This window comes from Diabrotica undecimpunctata, chromosome 7 (genome assembly GCF_040954645.1).
Source record: "Diabrotica undecimpunctata isolate CICGRU chromosome 7, icDiaUnde3, whole genome shotgun sequence".
NCBI lineage: Eukaryota > Metazoa > Arthropoda > Insecta > Coleoptera > Chrysomelidae > Diabrotica > Diabrotica undecimpunctata.
Window position 1 is genome coordinate 32,416,822 of NC_092809.1, and position 19,915 is coordinate 32,436,736.

Below are 19,915 nucleotides of genomic sequence, written 5' to 3' on the forward strand. Positions count from 1 at the left end.
TAAGATATATTTCAAATTTCACGAACTTTAAAAATGAGGTTGATCAACTGTTTAATATTCCCAATACTGACATACGGATGTGAATCTTCCACCCAAGCGGAACGAAGAAGGATAGACGCCACTGAAATTTTGTATTGGGGAAGGATGTTACAAATTCCGTGGAACCACCACAGGACAAATATTTCAATTTTAAATGAGCTAAACGTCAGCAAACGGCTATCCAGCAAAGTTCGTCTACAATAATTAAAATACTTTGGACATGTTATGAGAGCAGCTACAGAAAACATGGAAAAAGTAATTATTAAAGTTACGGTAGAAGGCCTAAGATCACGAGGAAGATCTGCAACAAGATGGATCAATCAAATTACAAGCATATGCAAAAGATCTATGCATGAGTTAAAAGAAATGACCAGAGACAGAGATCTTTGGAGACGGACATTACGCAACGTCACGATAACCACTGCACTCCCTCCGGGGGTCAGGATTGAAGAGAGAGATTGATAACGTTCCTCTACTAATGGATTTAGTTGTCTAGGCACTTTATGTAAAATAATAAAAAAATATGCATCTGTTGTTAATCTATCTTTGCATAAATATGACCCCATAATTGGAGCATTATTAAACATCCTTTTATTTTTTTACGCAAATAATAAAATACCATTTTTACATTTAAATGGTACTTCATACTTTAATAATTCCCTTAAATAAATATATTAGTTAATTAATTCATGTTTATAAATCTATTTTTGAATACCAACAATAGCCTATCCTTTATGTACTTTTATATTTTCTGATATATTTTTTCATTTCTGTAATGTTTCACCACATAATTTTCCTCCTTTATTGACTGCATTTTCCCCATCCAGACAGTTCCTTGCCAATTCTCTTGCAGGTTTTATACCATCTTGTTGCACTGATACTTTTATTTATGATTTATTTTGTTCTGTCGGATCATTCAAAACTCATTCCCATATTATACTATAAAGTATTAAGTACATACTATTTTTATCCTAAATTTTATTTTTATTCCTTCCGCTAACTAAGGGTTTTCAAATATTAATTTTTAATCGTGTACTTAAATATTTTTAACAAAGTATCAGGTTTTAAGTTTGAAAAACATATCAAACGAATTTCTCCTTTGTTCTAATTACTGTATCTCCTGTTCTTTTATAGATCAGATTGTAAAAAAACAAGTTTAAATATAAAATGGAAATACAATCCAGAAATGTTAAAAATAAATCAACTTTTGAAATAGAAGCTCACGCGGAGTGCTCTTCAGTATAACATTTACCAGCCAGCCAGTGCTCCCTGCGCTCTAACGTAAAATTAGCACACTCGACAGCGCCTTGCGAGTCCTGTCCTGACCTACTCCTGCTGCTCAAATATCCTTGTAGGTTGCGCGGTCGCCTAGAACAGCTCGAGCTCCGAAAACCAGCCGTATCGTCTGTTTAGTGGGGGACTCGTCCTGTTCCTGGTCGTTGGTGTCACGCCGAACTTATGTGATTCACCGAAACGAACGCTCGTAATTCGCTTGGCATTGCCATTTCTCGAAAAAAACTAATTAGTGATCGATATGAGTGACTAATCACATTGTGGCCATGGTGATTTTTGGCAAAACATTTTGGACCAAGAATCTTGGCTCGAATTTTATAAGATTTGAGTGCGATTTCGCGGCGTGAGACAGGTGGTGTGGACATGGACGCATTGGACACTCATTGCATTCTGAAGGGGTTCTTTTTTCGCTTGAATTACCTGTTTATCGCTTGGCGGAAGGATAAAATATGAAATAATGGTGAGAAACAAAACGAAGTAGTATTAAGTTTTCAATAAAAATTATAAATATTTCAGAAACAGCAATATTCAAAACCTTATATTTATTTTATTCATTTTTAAACATCTATAGTAATATAAATAATTATATATATATATATATATATATATATACATATATATATATATATATATATATATATATATATATATATATATATATATATATATATATATACTGTTATACAGGAAAATATTAAATTAAATAAATAGGGCTAAATCTCACTACATTAACGTTATGTAGCAATAAAAACCTTTTATAATAAACGTAAATTTAAAGAATGGGTCGTGTTCCATTTTTTCTTGTCAATATTTTATTTGAATTATTCTATATCCTTGGTTTGTATTATCGTAGAAAACTCTAATTTTTCTAATAAGCTTTAATTCTATTTCACTAATTAATAGTTCTGATAACTCGATGTAGCTAAAAGAATGAATATTATCTACCGAAGTGACTTATTGTGTTACAAAGTAAAAAGGGAGGTCCCAGTAGAGAAGTAAAGAATTTTGGTGTATGATTTATAGGGTACATTTTATTAAAAATATTAAAAATCTATCCAAAAGGATTACAAATCTTTAAAACGTTTTCGGTCCATTCGGACCATCTTCAGCGAAACAATTTAAATGTAGTTGAAACTAGCTACGAAAATAGGTGTGAAAACCTTTGGATTACATGACAATCGTGGGTAATTATAATAATATAATGACACAAGATCGATGTTATAGGATTTCAAATAAAGGAAACATACATCTTCCCTTTTCGAAACGAGGACGACTTTGTCCTACGATTAAAACCAGCCAACTTATTATGTTGTTACAATGTGATCATTAAATCTTATTCTAATTCGATCTGCTTCTTCTTCCAATTGATGACTAGTCTCGGGCTATTCTAACTATCCTGCTTTCTGTCATCCTATTAATGTATATGTTACAATCTTCAATCTTGTCTTCATGTAATTTTTCTAGGTATCTTTGTGTTGTGCTAGTTTCAGGTCTTATTTTAGGTCTACGTCTTAACGGAGGAACGAATGTTTCCATGTCGTAGTCCCTGTTTGTCTATATTGTCTATAGAAGACTGCTTTGTTGGCAGTCATCCTGTTAATGATACTTGTTGGTGTTGTGTACGGTTGTATTGGCTATTTCCTCATTTCAACCTCAATATTTCTGCCTCTTGATAAATTAATTCCAGGGTATTTAAATTTTAGTCATCATCATCATCAGATAGCGTTATAGCTCTTTGCAAACTTTATTCTACAAAATACCCTAACGTCCTTCCGTATCAAGGTTCCCGTCTTCTTAATCCCCTTACCTCAATCTCTCTTAAATTTTCCCCCACATCGTCCAGATATTTCAGTTTAGATTGTGCTTTTTTTCCATATGATCTTATAACCAGATTAGTCTAGTTAGTATTTTTCAAGTAAACAAACAAAGTTTATTAAACAAAATAGAGCAGCTTAATATTTTTTTGAAAAATAAAAGATAGAATATATTATGTTTTTCTGAACACCGGCTCAGAGAAAATGAATTAACAACATACATTAACGCTTGATGGATATTTTTTGTCAACTTTCTACTGGCTCCATATTCTCTTACAATCCGACAGTGAAACCTATCCATTTATTTCTAAATTTTCTGTTAAGGTAGTTCCTAACATTACGTGAAGAATGAGTAGGAGCTCCGTACAATTGGATACACATTCTTGTTCGGAAGCTGAGTGGAAGATTTTCAAGAAGGGTTCAAAAATTTTGTTTTAAAAAATTATTCAATTAAAAAAAATACGGGCCGATAACGTATTCGCCCATAATACGAAATAAATGCTTGTTTACTGTATCATAATAATAAAAATTATGTTTATTTACTAGACCATTATTGTGAAAAGTAGATTCGTCTGTAAAAAATACATTTTAAAATCACGATCTTCTCCAATTTTATCGAAAGTCCATAAACAAAAATTTAAACGTTTATCATAATACTGTTCTGTCATAATACTGTACTTGATGAACGTAGTTAACTTCAGATACTCGTTGGACTGTGGCTGAATGTGTGCATGTACGTAATTTCAGGCAGGTATTGAGTTTTTTACAGTAGCTGCCATCCTACTGCAGTTTTTAGTCTCTATGGTCCAACGTGTGCTTTGGGAAACATCACCCAAAAAGATGGACAAACATTTATTTAAAGATCAAAAAATCTAAAATATATTAGCTGACCCCGAGAACTTAGCACCGCCTTAGAATTAAATTATGTATGAAAAAAAGTTAAATCAATTTAATGCTTTCTAATAAACAATATCTTTTTTTGCGTTGCTTGAATATTTCTCCTTGCGCGAAACATGGAAACTATTAATTATTTCCGCAAACTTCTAACGGTTGGCTTTGTGATTTGTTTATTGTCATTGCAAAAGCCAAACGCATGGAAAATTTGTAAACGTTTAAAAATCAAATGGTACGTTCGATGAAATCATCGGTATACGAGGGATCAAGACATCTCCTCGTTTGAATTTTTCCTTGGCGATCGTTGCCTCAATGACATTATTCATTGGACTTTTAACAGTCAGTCCCGTTTCATGGCACAGTCGAGGTTGATTTATGTTACTTAGCACAATGACAACTGATCCTACTGTTAATTGTAAATTGTTAGGGAGGGTTAGGTGTTGGGTGAGGTTGTTATCGATCAGGGTTAAATTAATTAAATTAATAATATGGTTATTAAAAATTAGTGATTAATGATAAAAGGGTAAAAATTTAGGGTAAAGGAAGTTGTATTGTTTAATACCACATCATAAACAAATAATAAATTTTGTCCAAAAATAAAAACAAAGTTTGGGGTGGATCACCCTTATATTTTAGGGATATGAAAAATATATTAGAACTGATTCTCAGATCTACTACATATACATATAAAATTGGTCAAGCCGTTTCGGATGAGTATAGCGACTAACTCTGTGACACTAATATGGCTATTAAAAAATAAGGGTTAGTGATAAAAGGGTGAAAATTAAGCATTATATATATTGTTTAATGCCACCTTATTAAACAATAAAAATAAAAAAAATAAATTTTGCTTGTATTTGTTTTTAAATTTAGAACTTGCAAATTAAAGCTATAAATTTCGCGAAAACAAAAGATTAGAGATAATAACTAACGAGAGATGATAACAAAAATCTCAAATGATAGGAAGTGACGACAATAAAAAACACGGTATATAAAAAAAAATATATTTTTTGGACAGCCAGTATAATATTTTTCCACATTTAAAATCGCTATTATACTGTCCCCAATTTTCGGAATAATTTCCTTCAAATGTACATCGCGTGTTGGTCTTAACGATTTTATACTAACATGATGATAAGTTTATTTTATTTCTTGTACTTTTTTGTTTACACCTTGCTTGTGACATAAGGAAAAGGAATTTTTATTTCGTTTAAATTAGAAAAACAGGCAGGTTAAAACTATGATAGCGCTGTCATGTATCTTTATAATATCTTCCTTCTTATGCTACATTACTTCAGTAAATGACCGGTTTGGAGTGGCATTTTCCTCGTCATAACGACTTTGCTTGAAAATTTGGATTTAGGTTCCTCTTACCATATACTTTACTTTTGGACTAGAGCCCAGGGGTTGCCTTTACTTGGGGGTGAAAGCTACGTGTTCTCGGGGGAGAAAAAAACATACGTTCAAAATAAGTCAAGAAATAGATAAATTGACTAATTCTAAGCAACTATTGTTTTATAGAGTTTTTCACCTCGTCAATCCTTTTTGAGTTATTCGCGAGTGAAAATGTTCATTTTCCAAAATGAAAACCACGTTTTCAGACGGTTTTTCACAAATAACTCAACAAGTAAGTATTTATCGGAAACAATATTTTTAGCAAAAAAGTAGATTATAAAAAACAAAAAAAAAATGTTGTACTTGTGAAGTCTATGGCCGAGTAGAAGCAGAGTTGTAGCTAATGAAAAGTAAGTTAGTAATTAAAATACCCACTACTGCCCAAAAATCGTTGGCACTTGTTCGAGTAGGTACAGTTCACAAGTAAGTTGTGTTTTGCAAGATAAACAGCTTACAACGCAGTAGTAGGTAAATAAACATGATACTATAACTAACAAGATAAGTCAACGCGCATGTTCTTGCATCTCTCTCTCACACCTGTGACGTAAGCCCGAGACAACTTTAATGATGCCAAGTTAAATGCTCTATCTGTTGCTTTCCTGTGCGCTTCAAAACGTAATGAAGAAGAACTTGTATATTATATTGTTATATAAATTTTGTGGTGAAAACATTCAGTTTACTGTATTAATATCACCTAATTTATTTATCGTACGCAACTTCCTCTCGACTACCTGTAGCTACTTTATAAAGAAGACTAATTATTGGGTTGCCATAATGTATTATGCAGTGGTCGGTTGTTTAAACAATTATAATAAAAAAGTAAATCTTTTTCGAAGCGTCATTTTTTTGTGTTTCCTAGAGACAAACAAATGCTTAAAGTATGGGTCTTCAAGTGTTTTCAGCAAGACAAATTTAATGTAGAAACCGCGAGAATATGATCAAAACATTTTACAGGAGCTGACTATTGTTTAAACAAAAACTATAGTGGAATATTTACTACTAATGGTATAATTAATTATGAAATTGTCACTGAAGAGATCTTTTCCTCGCTAAACCTTCCTAGTGGTGATACAGAAATTAACCCTGAAGATTTAATTGACAGTCAACAAGATTTTATTAATTCGAATATGAAAGACCTGGAATGGGTAATGGAATGGATGGAAAATTAACCGGTTTCATTGCATAAGTTACTAAAAAAAAGAAATACTTGGATATATTCCGGACGCTAACGATAAATCGTTTACTTGGGTAAACCACGTCTCTGAGGGTAGTTTACTCAAACCAACACTGGAATTTGTAACTAAATGTAGTGAACTGGAACATATTTTTCGTAGTTATAATGGCAAAAAATTGACAATAACTAAAAATTAAAAAAACCTAATAGAAGCTGCAAAATATGTAAATGTTAGCGAAGATGTACAATTACTTTTTTTATATGTCAAATATATTTTAAAATACTAATTCTAAATAAAAATATTAAAGATAATTACAATATCCGCAAGAGAAAAATCACAAAGATTGTAAAATAAATGTCTAAATAATATTCATAAAGTCTGAAGTATGACCTGCTTTTCCTTATGTTTCAAATTCTTTACATTTTACCGGCCTTTTATATTTAATTCATGTATTGTAGCAATATCTATTGTGTTTGTAATACACACAATCAAATGGAAGATTCACATATTTCTTTAATTAATTTTACAAATTACTTTCACACCACGTTTTCACAGAAAGTATAATAACTAGTTATGACTTCTTAGTGCAAGATATGGCATCGAGTTATACTTACCGTTAACAGTTTAAGTTTCGAAGTTGTCCCTTACAGTAATGGAACAACGTTGCCATATGATGCATCGTTAAAATAAGATCCACACAAGTCCCCTGGCTTTGTCTCGCTATGACGTCATGCGCAAAGTCGATTAAAATTAGAACGGCAAGTGAGCATACCTTGTCTGTTATAGTATCATGGTAAATAAACTAATTAAGCTAATCGTAACGGCTATTCTAGAAGAGGTAGATAAGGAAATTTGTTTGATTAATAAAAGTAAGCTAGGGATTCGAAAATGGATGGATATAAGAGATTAACTAGTAGCTGCCAACTGTCTTCTAAAGAAGTTAGCGTTGGAAGATCCCAAAGAATTCTTCGATAATTTTAGTAGGTATGTCTGAAAGTTGGGTAAATTTTCTGTTAATAAATATAAACTTCCCAATACAGCAGAAAGATAACATTTTAAGAAATGCTATTACTGCAATAATAAAATTACAAGAAGTTCTATACTTTTCAAAATTTTTATACGAATTTTAAAGTTGTTTTTTTCGCACCAGCGAAACGACATTTCTGAGTTAACTAATGAACTCGACTAATTCGACTGGCTCGGACTTGTTTAGCAGGTGAACCAGTGAGCACTGAGTCGTGGTGGGAGGTGCTACTCGCCCGAATAATATAGAATAAAATAGATCCACTCGACTAAATTACTTACTAATCTACTAGACTAAATTTTTGTTGTTCAGACACGTTTATTTACTAAATTACTCGCTATTCGACTAAAATACTAGCATAGTACGAACTAGGCATAAGAGAGAAAATTATGCCGGCAATATTTTCGACTAGTATGAAAGTTTGTTGCCTGGAAATTTTCGCGAATTAAATTTTGACAGTTATATAACGAGACGTTAGTCGAGTGATTTTGTCAAAATTTCATAAGCGAAAATTGCCAAGAGGCAACAAACTTAAATAAAACCAGAAGAAAATTTTGCCGGTAAATAATTTTCTCTCGAATGATATTCGACAAGACTATTTCACGAGACAATTAATGCACCATATCAACGAAACATAATCTTTATTTGTTAACAATATTAAATGTACAATTATTATAAGCTATAGTAGTTTGCCCATTCTTTTCTACCAAAGCATGATTTTGTGTATTATTGACCTGTAGTATTTGGGAACTCGAAGGTCCAGCTTCATTTGTTGTTCTGAGATTTTCGATCAACTTCTAGTGGTGACTGGAATTCAGCTGCAGATATAGTTTTTGAGAGCTTGCATTTGAGTAACTCGCTAATTTAATTAACTCCTGTTCAGAAACATCTTGCTTGAACAAGACTGACACAGCTGAAGATCGATGAGAATGGTTTGTTATTTTATATTTTTTTGTGTCTATTCCAATTTTTCCAGCTGACATTTTCTTCCACTTAGATACGGTGTTGATTCCAAGTGGACAGTTTCCAGTTGGGGTAAACGGTAAGAAAGAGTCTGTCTGATAAAATCTTTGGTCCCTGTTTTTCCATTATTTCAAAAATAATCTAACTGGGCATAAATTTTCTTCTTCTTCTTCAGTGCCTTATCCGGTCCGGATGTTGGCGATCATCAAGGCTATCATGGTTTTGTTGACTGCTCTGCGAAACAGCTCCGCTGAGGTCATCCCAAACCATTGTCGGAGATTTTTCAACCACGGGATACGACGACATAAATTTTCGTTTGGAAAAAATGCTGTTGTATTCAATTCGGCCCGTAAATTCTCCCATAACATCAAATTCCTTCTGGAAAAAGTTAATCTTGCAGTTTACAGCCCTATTTCCCCTCCAAGCAAGTTCAAACGAGGTGAAAAACTTTTTTTGTGCTCCATAGGGGGTTTCTTCGTCGTAGCTTTGGATGATTTTTACAAGTTCTTCGTTGGATAATGCTTTTGAACTGAATTTTTTATTTTCTTGAACACTTTGAAGCTACCTCCGCTTGGTATCTCTGGCCAATCTTGCACATTTGGAAGATATATCTGTGAAAGGATCGATTTTTATGCCGTACTCCGTAAAATCTTATTTTACAGCATGTATTATGGAATGCTACAGTAAAAATGGCCGTACCATTTTTGCTGTAGCATTCCACATTGACTTTACAGACCACTCTTTATAATCTTCGCCATTCCCTTTTTTCATGTTAAAGGCATAATTCTTAAGAATCTTTGCTAGTTCCGTTCTGGTAGAACATCTTTTAAGAGTAAAATTTCCTCACCCGTAGAAACTCCGAAAATTGGGTCCAAATAGAGCTTCTGGACCTCTGCGTGTTCAATGGGACATTTCCGAAACCAATTTTTTAATTTCTTCACCTGACTGGCATTCAAATATTGATTTTTCGTCTGGATTCATTATATCTGTCCAAAATTGACTACGCGTCAATAACGTTTGTTAAACTAACAACAATAGCAGACACCTTCGTGACGAATCTGCCATAATTTTGTCGCTGAGAAATCAGGAGCAGGAAGGAGTTTTGTCAGTAGGAAACGTGGCGTTGCTATGACGTTTTATCAGTTAAAAATAGTCTAGTGGAATAGTCAATGCAAAATAACCAAAAAATGAGCACTTTTTGGGGAAAACTCATTAAAACTTGTTAAAAGTATTTAAATAAAGCATTTATTTTGTTTTTTCTTTTAAAAAAGTTTCTAGCATCAAAACTAAGCAAGTATCGCTCAAAATAATGTTGGCATAAAGAAAATTAATCGTTACCACTTTACAGCTGCTTTATTTATGTATGGTTTATACTATCTGTTAGTTTGATCGATTCAAAGTGCGTATTTTTGAAAAAAATTGGTTTTAAAGTAAAAGAAAATTTTTTGAAATATTGAAAAAATGTCTTTTTTTTTTCAAAATAACTTAGAGTATTAGAGATACGCAAAATCTTGAACAGTAAAGAATATAGGTATTGCTTTTCTGAACATTTTGTTTTTTTTTTGTTTTTCTGTAAGACAAAAATTGGGTAAGATATGGCTGTTCAAAATTTGTGTACATTCGTGATTAGGGACTCGTTCAATTACTTTCAACTACTGTACTATACTGTGTATAATCTTATTGCCCTTACAAAAATGGTTTTTTAAGTAATTCATAGCTTAAAAGTTAGTCGAGTTATGAGTAAAAACCAATCACATATTTTAGGAGGTATCAGAACACGTATACTGGAGCATTTTAAGATACACATAATGTGCTCTAAAGGCACAGACATAATTTCACTCTTCCTTACAAATAAGGGTGGTTTTTTAGTTAAATTAAATTAAATTCATAATATTTTGATTAACAAAATTATTCTATTTATAGTTTCAATGAAAAAAAAAACAATAGAATTTTTCATATAAAAAAGAGGGCACGTCATTCAAGATTTACGACGCCGACGTCAGAACCTCACAGCTTTGCCAAAACATCAGAATAGTTAATAAGTGTGGAATTTTTAAAATGGAGGGGCAGATACAATAACGAGCTAGAGTCTCTATTCGGAAAAAAAATCTAGTCAGATATATAAAGGCCAATAGGCTCAGATGTGCAGGGCATGTGATACGCAGTAACGACAATCGCCTTATAAACAATGTGTTCTGGAAAAGGCCAGAGGGAAGAAGGTCTATAGGGCGGCCTAGAAAAAGGTGGAAAGATGCAGTCAAAGAAGATCTAGAGAAAAGAGGAGTGCGACAATGGGAATTACTGGCACAGGACCGACAAATATGGAAGGCCATAGTAAACCCGGCAAAGACTCACGAAGAGTTGTAGCGCCATTCATGATAATGATGAATTTTCAAAATGTCAAATATTAAGGAATACGCTAGTCAATTGGATTTTTAAAATGAAGAAAATAATCACTTTTTTAAAACTCCTTTTTTCACTTTTTAATAATGAGAAAAATGAGACACGTTTAATCCATCATATTATAAAAGATCACATAAAAATGTATAATTTTAAATACATTTAAAATTTCAACCCCAAATAATGAGGCACTAAATAAATCAGTAACTTTTATTATGTAATACTATTGCTTGTTTTTTACATGTCGTAAATAACATCACGGATACCACTAACATTCAACTCTTCTGTATTAGTTTTAGCCTTTTTGTGATATCGTTTTTTAGGAGGTGAGTTCATTATTTTTAAAAGATTGAGAAATAATACTAACAGTAGATAAACTTAGTTTTAAGGCTGCTGCAACACGCTAAAATACATAATAAACCATAGTAATACAAAATTATATATTTTAAATTCTTTAAATTACCTTTCTCACAGCATCCAATGGTAAAAAAGGGCGGCCATTATTTCGCTCTTGTTCAAAATAGCCTATTAAACAAGCAACTAGTTCTCGACAACGACTATTTAATTATTGTTTAGGCATTTTAGAACACACAAAAATAATTAGTTTTTAAAGCTGTGTATTAAGCTATATTAATTTATGTATTTATAAAACACAGTTTATTAAAGTTATATATATATATATATATATATATATATATATATATATATATATATATATATATATATATATATATATATATATATATATATATATATATACAGTATACTCCCTCTATAACGAACACGGTTATTACGAGGTTCCGCTTATAACGAGATACATTAGATGTCCCGTGAAATTTCTATTGAACTATAACCGTCTATGGCGAGGCAAATTTGGTTATAACGAGATAATATAAGATCCAAAAACGTGCTTTTTACGTTTTTAGTCCGGTCGTGGCTATAAATAAATACCTTTTCAAACAGCCCCTCAATAAACTTAACTGCAGCCCGCAATAAACTTCTTTACAATGAATAAATACAACTGTTTCACATCTTTAGAAAATATATCATAGAATGATACTGGATCATTTAAAGCAGTTAAAAATAACTTCTTAAGTTCTTAAAATTGCAGAAGCAATAGTTTATGTTATCGTTGAAAATACGATTTATACATTATGTAGTTGGAAAAAAATATAAGTACAGCTTTTTTGTTTTAACGTATATCATTGATAATAAAAGTAAACAACTCTTTTATGTTTTAATATATTTCATTGACAATAAAAGTAAATAACTTTTTTTCAAAAACGCCATTCAAACAATATTTATTAGCATCTTATATTGCTCCGAATGGCTTCACTATAGGAAGATAATGGTTTAGAAAACTACAGATTCATATGTATGCACAGTATTATAATTGTCTGATATAACGAGATCGGCTTATAACGAGGTAATTAGTCTGTCATTTCAGTTCTCGTTATAGAGGGAGTCTACTGTATATATATATATATATATATATATATATATATATATAACTTTAATAAACTGTGTTTTATAAATACATAAATTAATATAGCTTAATACACAGCTTTAAAAACTAATTATTTATATATATGTATATATATATATATATTTATATATATATATATATATATATATATATATATATATATATATATATATATATATATATATATATACACTTCTCCAAGAAATTAACGCACCACTTCAATAAATCAATTTTATTTGTAAAAGGGCAAAGAATAAAAAATGAAACTTCACCAGATTTATTCTACATTTTATTAGTAATTATAACAAGTTGTCTAATCATCAGAAAATGTTGAAGTACAGGAGAAAAAAAAAATAAAACGGAAAATTCTAAAAAAATAATAATAAGAAAAGTAAAGTAAAATATGAAAAAAGTCTTAATAACGAGTGTTTCCACCTCTACTACGTATAACAGTCTCACATCGTTGGCCCATACTTAAAATTGATTGCCGTATTTCATTTTGGTCTAGTTCTCTCCAAATCTGGATCAGTCTCTCTCCCACTTCCTGTAAGTTGTTTGGTTGTATCGGTGTCGCTCTTAATCGCCTACCAAGGATATCCCAGAGATTTTCAATCGAATTTAAATCCGGACTATGTGCTGGCCATTCCATAGTGTTAATTTCTTCCTCTTCTAGATAATTTCTGACGATCTGTGCAGCGTGAGGTCTGGCATTATCTTGCATTAGTAAGAAATTTTCACCGATATAAGGAGCAAACGGTACTACATGTTGCTCCAGGATCTTCAATATGTACCTTTCAGCTGTAACAGTTCCATTTTGTATGACCACTAGGTCCGTACGTGCGGTCAAAGAAATACCACTCCACACCATAACGGATCATCCACCAAAAAATGTGGTATGTGAGAAGTTACACTGAGCATTTCGTTCGTTGGGTCGTCGCAACACACGAACATATCTGTCGTTATTGTACAAACAAAATCGGGATTCATCAGTAAATAGCACTCGTTCCCAGTCAGCCTCTAACCAATTAACGTGTTCTCTGGCAAAAAGGAGTCTCCCCCTTCGATGCTCTGCAGTTAATATAGGACCTCGGGCGGCAATCCTAGGTGTTAAGTTGTATTCCCTAAGTCGCTGGCGAACAGTTTCAGTACTAATTTGTATAGCATGCACGTCTCGAAGCTAAACTTGTAGACTTCGATGTGTTACAAAACGTTGTCGAAGAGGAGAAATTCTTAAAAATCGATCTTGAATAGGGGTAGTTACCCGGTTTCGTCCTTGCCCTGGTCTGCGAGTATGATCCCCTGTTTCGAGAAATCTTTCTAACACCCGTGAGACGGATGTGTGGGACACATTACATCGACGACCAATTCTTCGGTAACTCCAACCTTCTTCTGACAGTATCACTACTTGGGCACATTCATCTCGGGTTAAATTACGTGATTCATGCTCCATAATAAACACAATTAACAATAATCAACAATTAAACAGTAGCCGAATAAAATTCGTGAACACTTGGAAATTAGTATATTTATAGAATTAGTACATTTTTTGCTTCTTTTGTGCAAAAAAACTATAGCGATAAAACACAGTCAATAAATATAGAGTGTACGAATAGCATATACAAGGGGCTTGCAAAATATAACATTACAATGTAAATTTTTATTAACGCTAATAAAATATGTTAATATTTCAAAGTGGTGCGTTAATTTCTTGGAGAATTGTATATATATATATATATATATATATATATATATATATATATATATATATATATATATATATATATATATATATATATATATATATATATATATATATATATATACATATTGCAAATCAAATTGATCAAAACAAACATATAGGTAAACAGACTTAGTAACTTAGTATTAGGTTATAAATTATTGTCAACACTGTAATGTGACTGTCCCGTTTTTGCCATGCCACCATCATATTATTAAAACGTGAAGTATTCCCATCGAGTTAGAATCTATGGAGAGGGCATCACGTGACTAAAAACGACCTCACTCGGCCAACTTTTGACAGATCGTATATGTTTGTTTACGTTTGTTGATTTTCGAATATTTTTAGTTTTATAATACTTTTATAGAAACTGTAATAATATATTGTGATAGTGCATAATAATGGTTTCTTGTTCTCAACGTAGTTGCAGTGGCAGAAGCAATGTTAATAAAAAATCTTCAGGAATAACGTTCTACAGGTTAGTATCATCGAGCAAAAAGACAAAAGAGGGAATCTAATCGTTATGAAAAGGCGACCAAAAAAGTGGCCTCTGATGGCGGACATATCCGGAAATGCGAATGCGCCAAATTTAAATTTTCCGACACTTATTAACAGTAGCTATAAAATAGTTTTCAGAATGTGTCTTAGACGAGAAAATTTTAATTTAATATTAACGATAACAGTCTAAAATGTGAAACAATTGTTAAAAAACTTCAATATAAATAAGATTTCATGTGACAGTTGGGACAAATAATAACATAACCCAACTAAATTTGATTTCTTAAACAAGGAAAGACTCTCTTTCCTTGTTTAATTTGGCCTCTCAAGATGGCACTTCCTGTCTAACAATATTTTTGCCCCCACTACCTTTACATTCCCTCTTTTGTCTTTTTGCTCGATGGTTAGTATACAACTATGTAAACAAAGTAATGGCCCGTACTTCAGAGAATAAATTAATAGTATTTGACTGTATTAATTTATCGTTATGTATAATATATCGTGTTTTTAGTGTTTACCGCGGGATAAATAAATCATAGTTTATTAAAAATGTATTGTACTTTGTAGATTATGATTAAATCTTCTGAATAACTAGTCATATTTTTATAGTAATTTTAATAGTCCGGCCATGATCTCACCGCCATATTGGTATCACCGTTAGCCACGCCTACCTACGCCGTTTTTAATACACACGTTAATATGTTCATAGCTTCTCCATAGATTCTAACTCGATGTGTATTCCCATATTAATCAATGGCGTCCGATTATGTAGACTATTTAATTAACATGATTATTTTTTAAATAATTAAATTTAAACAATTGTTGTATAAATTTTAAATTATTAATAATAAGAAATGTTTTTGTATATTTATTCAATATAATTCTAAAATTTTGAATGTAATCACGATTACATTTTTCTTATTATAATACCATGTTAGCGCCTATCAAAGATCGAGCAGCTCCGTAAGGATGTCGTATTTTTAGCTTTGTTAGGGAAATTTGAACTCTAAGGTTGATGTTCTGGAAATTTTAAATACAAGTGACGTCACTTTTGTATAAATCGTGACGTGAAACGTTTTAACTTTGAAAAATGGTATGCAAATATTAGAATTTCTTCACAAAAAGTGGTTTTTATAATGGTAGAAATTATATAATAAAAAATAAAAACAGTAAAGAAATCTAAATTTAATGTAATTGTATAATTAAATAATTTTAAACTGCTTGAATATAAAATTATATAATTTTTCTAATAGGGATAGTTTTCACCCCTTAAAAATAAAAATGAATCAACGGCACAAGTCCAGTTTTGAAGTGGAGGGTAAGTGGATCTTCTTCTTCTAGTTCCATGACCGGTATCGATCGTTGGATATCATGTTGGCTAACTTTATTGACAGCAGCTCTAAATAATGATGTAGTTGATTTTCCATACTATTGCCTTAGATTTTTCAGCCATGATGTTCTTCTTCTACCAGGACCACGATTACCTTGGATCTTTCCCTGAATGATCAGATGTAAAAAATCATATTTTTCAGGGTGTCTCATAATGTGACCGAAGTATTCCAGCTTGCGTTTCTTTATTATATTGACCAGTTGTGTTGTTTGGTTCAGCCGTCTAAGGACCTCCTCCTGTCGACCCAGCTTATTCTCAGTAGTCGTCTGTATACCCACATCTCAAAGGCTGTCAAACGTCTAAGGATAGCCTCAGTTAAAGTACACGCTTCCACTCCATACAGCAGGACAGGAAAGATGTAGCAAGATGTCATTCGAACTCTAAGGTCAATGCTAAGATCGTGACTGCAAAGTACGTTTCTCATTTTTACAAAGGCAGCTCGGGCTTGTTCTATTCAGCTTTTAATTTCTGCGGTTGGATCCCAGCTCTCATTGATATTACTGCTGAGATACACGAGTTTCTCTGCTCTGTCGAGTGTGGCATCTCCGGCTTTTATACCGTCATCCTGTATATAATTTTGTTTGCTAAGTGTATCCTTAATCCAAATATCTATGCAAATCAGTGGAGACAGGGTATTCAATGACATTGTTTTAGTTATAACTAATCTAGAAGTTCAGATTTAAGGGTTAAACTGTGATAAAATCTTAAATTATGTTGTTCAATAATAATTGACATTTATTCACTTCATTAAAAGATAATTTGAATCAATTACCCGCTTTAATTCACAACTATACGATTTTTTTCTAATAGGGGTAGTTTTCACCCATGAAAAATAAAAAGCAAACAACGGCACAAGTGCAAAAGTTAAGTGGAGGGTAAGTAGAACCCAACTCCAAATTTTCATGTAATTCGGTGGTGACACGGAAAATTACAGGCTATCACCGTATTTCACGTTCATTTACTGGCCTACATCAGTTTCATTTATTCTGTTAATGTAGCAATATTTATATATGAATTATATTTATTGAATTTCCAAACTTAACATCTACTTTTCAGCTTTTATATTAAAATTCAAATTAAATTTTACGACTAATTGATTAAGTAATATTTCTAAAAAGCCATTTTATTTTTATCAATATGAATTATGTATCTTTTGATAGCAAGGGCAAAAAATGTTGACATGCTGCACCTATATAATTTATACCTTTAAAATATTCACGTTGTCCATATAAAGATTTATAATGACGTAAGGTAAACGGCTCGTTCTAATTTCAGACTACAATATAAATTATAAATAAACGCGTCATCTTCCTTAATGCATTATTTCATTCAAAAAGGGACAACATCAGGTGTTTCAGTGTGTTTTGCATTATTACGGAAAAGCTTTTTAATTTTTCATTTTTAACGATCTTTCTATAAGCATTGTTAAAATTCGACATGGAGGCCTAAAAATACTTTTTTAATAATATATTATGATTCAAAGAATGAGTACACGTCGGAAAATTAATTCGTATTTTGATCAGAATGCGTAATAAGTATGATTGATGAGTACAGTATTGTACTTTGGTAGGTACATATCCATTAAAAATCTATATCTATATAATACGTTTATGTAATATTATTTTATAATTTTTTGCATCCCATATGCTATGTTTTTTATAATTCCTTTTCCTCACGATGACTTGTTTCCATTTTTATGATCTGTCCGACGAGAAGAGATCGTCGGACAATACGGCTTAGGCTAGAAAAACGAAAGGGGAGACCGACTTATCCAATTTTGTCGGGAAGAAAAATTTAACCACTGCTAACACCTGGTTTAGACTTCCCCCGAGACGACTTTATACGTGGAAGTCACCTGCAGATACAGCCAACAATATCATCAGAAACCAGATAGATTTTATTCACATTAACAAAAGATTCAAGAACAGCTTGAAATCGGCGAAGACCTTCTCAGAAGCAGACGTCTCATCAGATCACAACCCATTAGTGGACCAGATAGAACTCAAACTAAAGAAACTTATCAAAAGCAAACCTAAACAGAACCTGGATTATGACACTCTAAAAGACCTCGTAGTCCGTCACAACGTAAGAGATGTAAAGAGAGAAAAACTAGAAACCGCTAAACAACAAGAACAGAGTGTAAAACAAAAATGGAGTTATATCAAAGACGTCATGCTAAATGCAGGAAAAGAATATCTGGGAAACAAAACAAGAGTAAAAAATAAAGAATGGATGACTGATGACATTCTGCAGATGATGGACCAAAGGTGATTAATGAAAAACAGGGACCCGAAGAAATACCAAGAAATGAACCAAACAATTAAAAAAGAAATACGAAGAGCCAAGAGACATGGATGCAAGAAAAATGTAAACTAATCGAAGAGCACCAAGTGAAACACGATCATATAAATATACAACAAAATATTCGAGAAGCCATTGGTTAATACAAGAGGAGAAACACACACCTCCTTATAAATAAAGACGGGAACCTGGCGACGACAGTTAAGGAGAAGTTGGTGACCTGGAAAATATACATCGAAGAACTTTACTTACTAGAAGTACTAAGTCCAGTTAGTTATTATTTCAATAAGTATCCGCTACATGGCATACTCATTCATGTTTACTGCTGATATTGTTGATTTTGTTGTAGTCAGTTCTATTTAGATATTCATAACAAATGTACATAACCTCCAATTTTTGTGAGTTGTTCAAAGTGTTGTATCAAATCTTCTCCTAGTTTATATTGGTTCGACATTAAAAAATGAGTAGTGTAAGTCGCAGAAGTTGTGTTGGTCATCCTGATGTGTATTGTTACGCTTGTGGGGAGTATACATTACAAGAAAATAGGAAAAGTATTACTGACTTTGTGAAACTTGCATATCTTGGATATTTTAGTGTTCGGCTTGGTGATCAAGAAAAAACATGGGCACCGCATATTGTATGTAAAACATGCACACAACACTTATGGCAGTGGACCACAGGAAAAAGAAAAAGTATTAAGTTTGGCGTGCCAATGTTATGACGAGAACCTACAAACCACGTTGATGACTGTTATTTTTGCCTGGCCAATGTTTCAGGGATCAATAGAAACAAGCGCCAAAAGGGGTTATATCCTAATTATGGTTATACGCCATCAGCCAGATGCCCAGTATCCCACTCAGAGGAATCACCGATCCCAGTATTCCAAAAGTTACCCGACATTGGTGAGGATGAAGGTGACATTTTTAAACATAGTTCTGACTCCAATAAAGACCGTGATAGTGATTACGATGGAACAACAGCAAACCCACAACTATTTAGTCAAGAAGAACTAAGCGATCTCGTTAGAAATTTAGTCTTACCGAAGGAAGCGTCGGATCTTCTGGCTTCAAGATTAAATGATAAAAATTTAGTGGAACAAGGCACAAAAATGACTTTTTATAGAACAAGGGAAAATTAACTGCTACCGTTGTTTAACCAAGAAGAAAACCTTATTTTTTGTTTGGAGGTTAAGAGGCTCTTGGAGAAAATGGGACTTCCACACTACGATGCAAATGAATGGCTCCAAGTGCCATTTAAAATGTATTTTGCTTCACAATGGAAACAAGTTTGGCTCAATACCAATTGCTCATTAAATCGTGATGAAAGAAGAATATGCTACAATAGTTTTAATTTTACAGAAGATAAAATACCAGGAACATCGCTGGCTGATTTGTGTAGACTTGAAAATGGTTTAACTTTCTTCTTGGGCATCAAAGCGGCTACACAAAATATTCTTGTTTCTTGTGCCTCTGTGATAGTAGGGACCGAAAAAACCACTGGATTAA

General features: G+C 32.3%; 1 protein-coding gene across 1 annotated transcript in view; it reads left to right on the plus strand.

The window, feature by feature from the left end:
- Window positions 1–1,430: 1,430 nt before the first annotated feature.
- GABA-B-R1 (gamma-aminobutyric acid type B receptor subunit 1) overlaps window positions 1,431–19,915 on the plus strand; it is an 881,512-nt gene continuing 863,027 nt past the window's right edge. Inside the window, exon 1 of the mRNA XM_072537020.1 lies at window positions 1,431–1,792. Within this exon, the coding sequence (XP_072393121.1) occupies window positions 1,790–1,792 (3 nt within the window). The 5' untranslated portion in view covers window positions 1,431–1,789. The remainder of the gene's footprint in view (window positions 1,793–19,915) is intronic.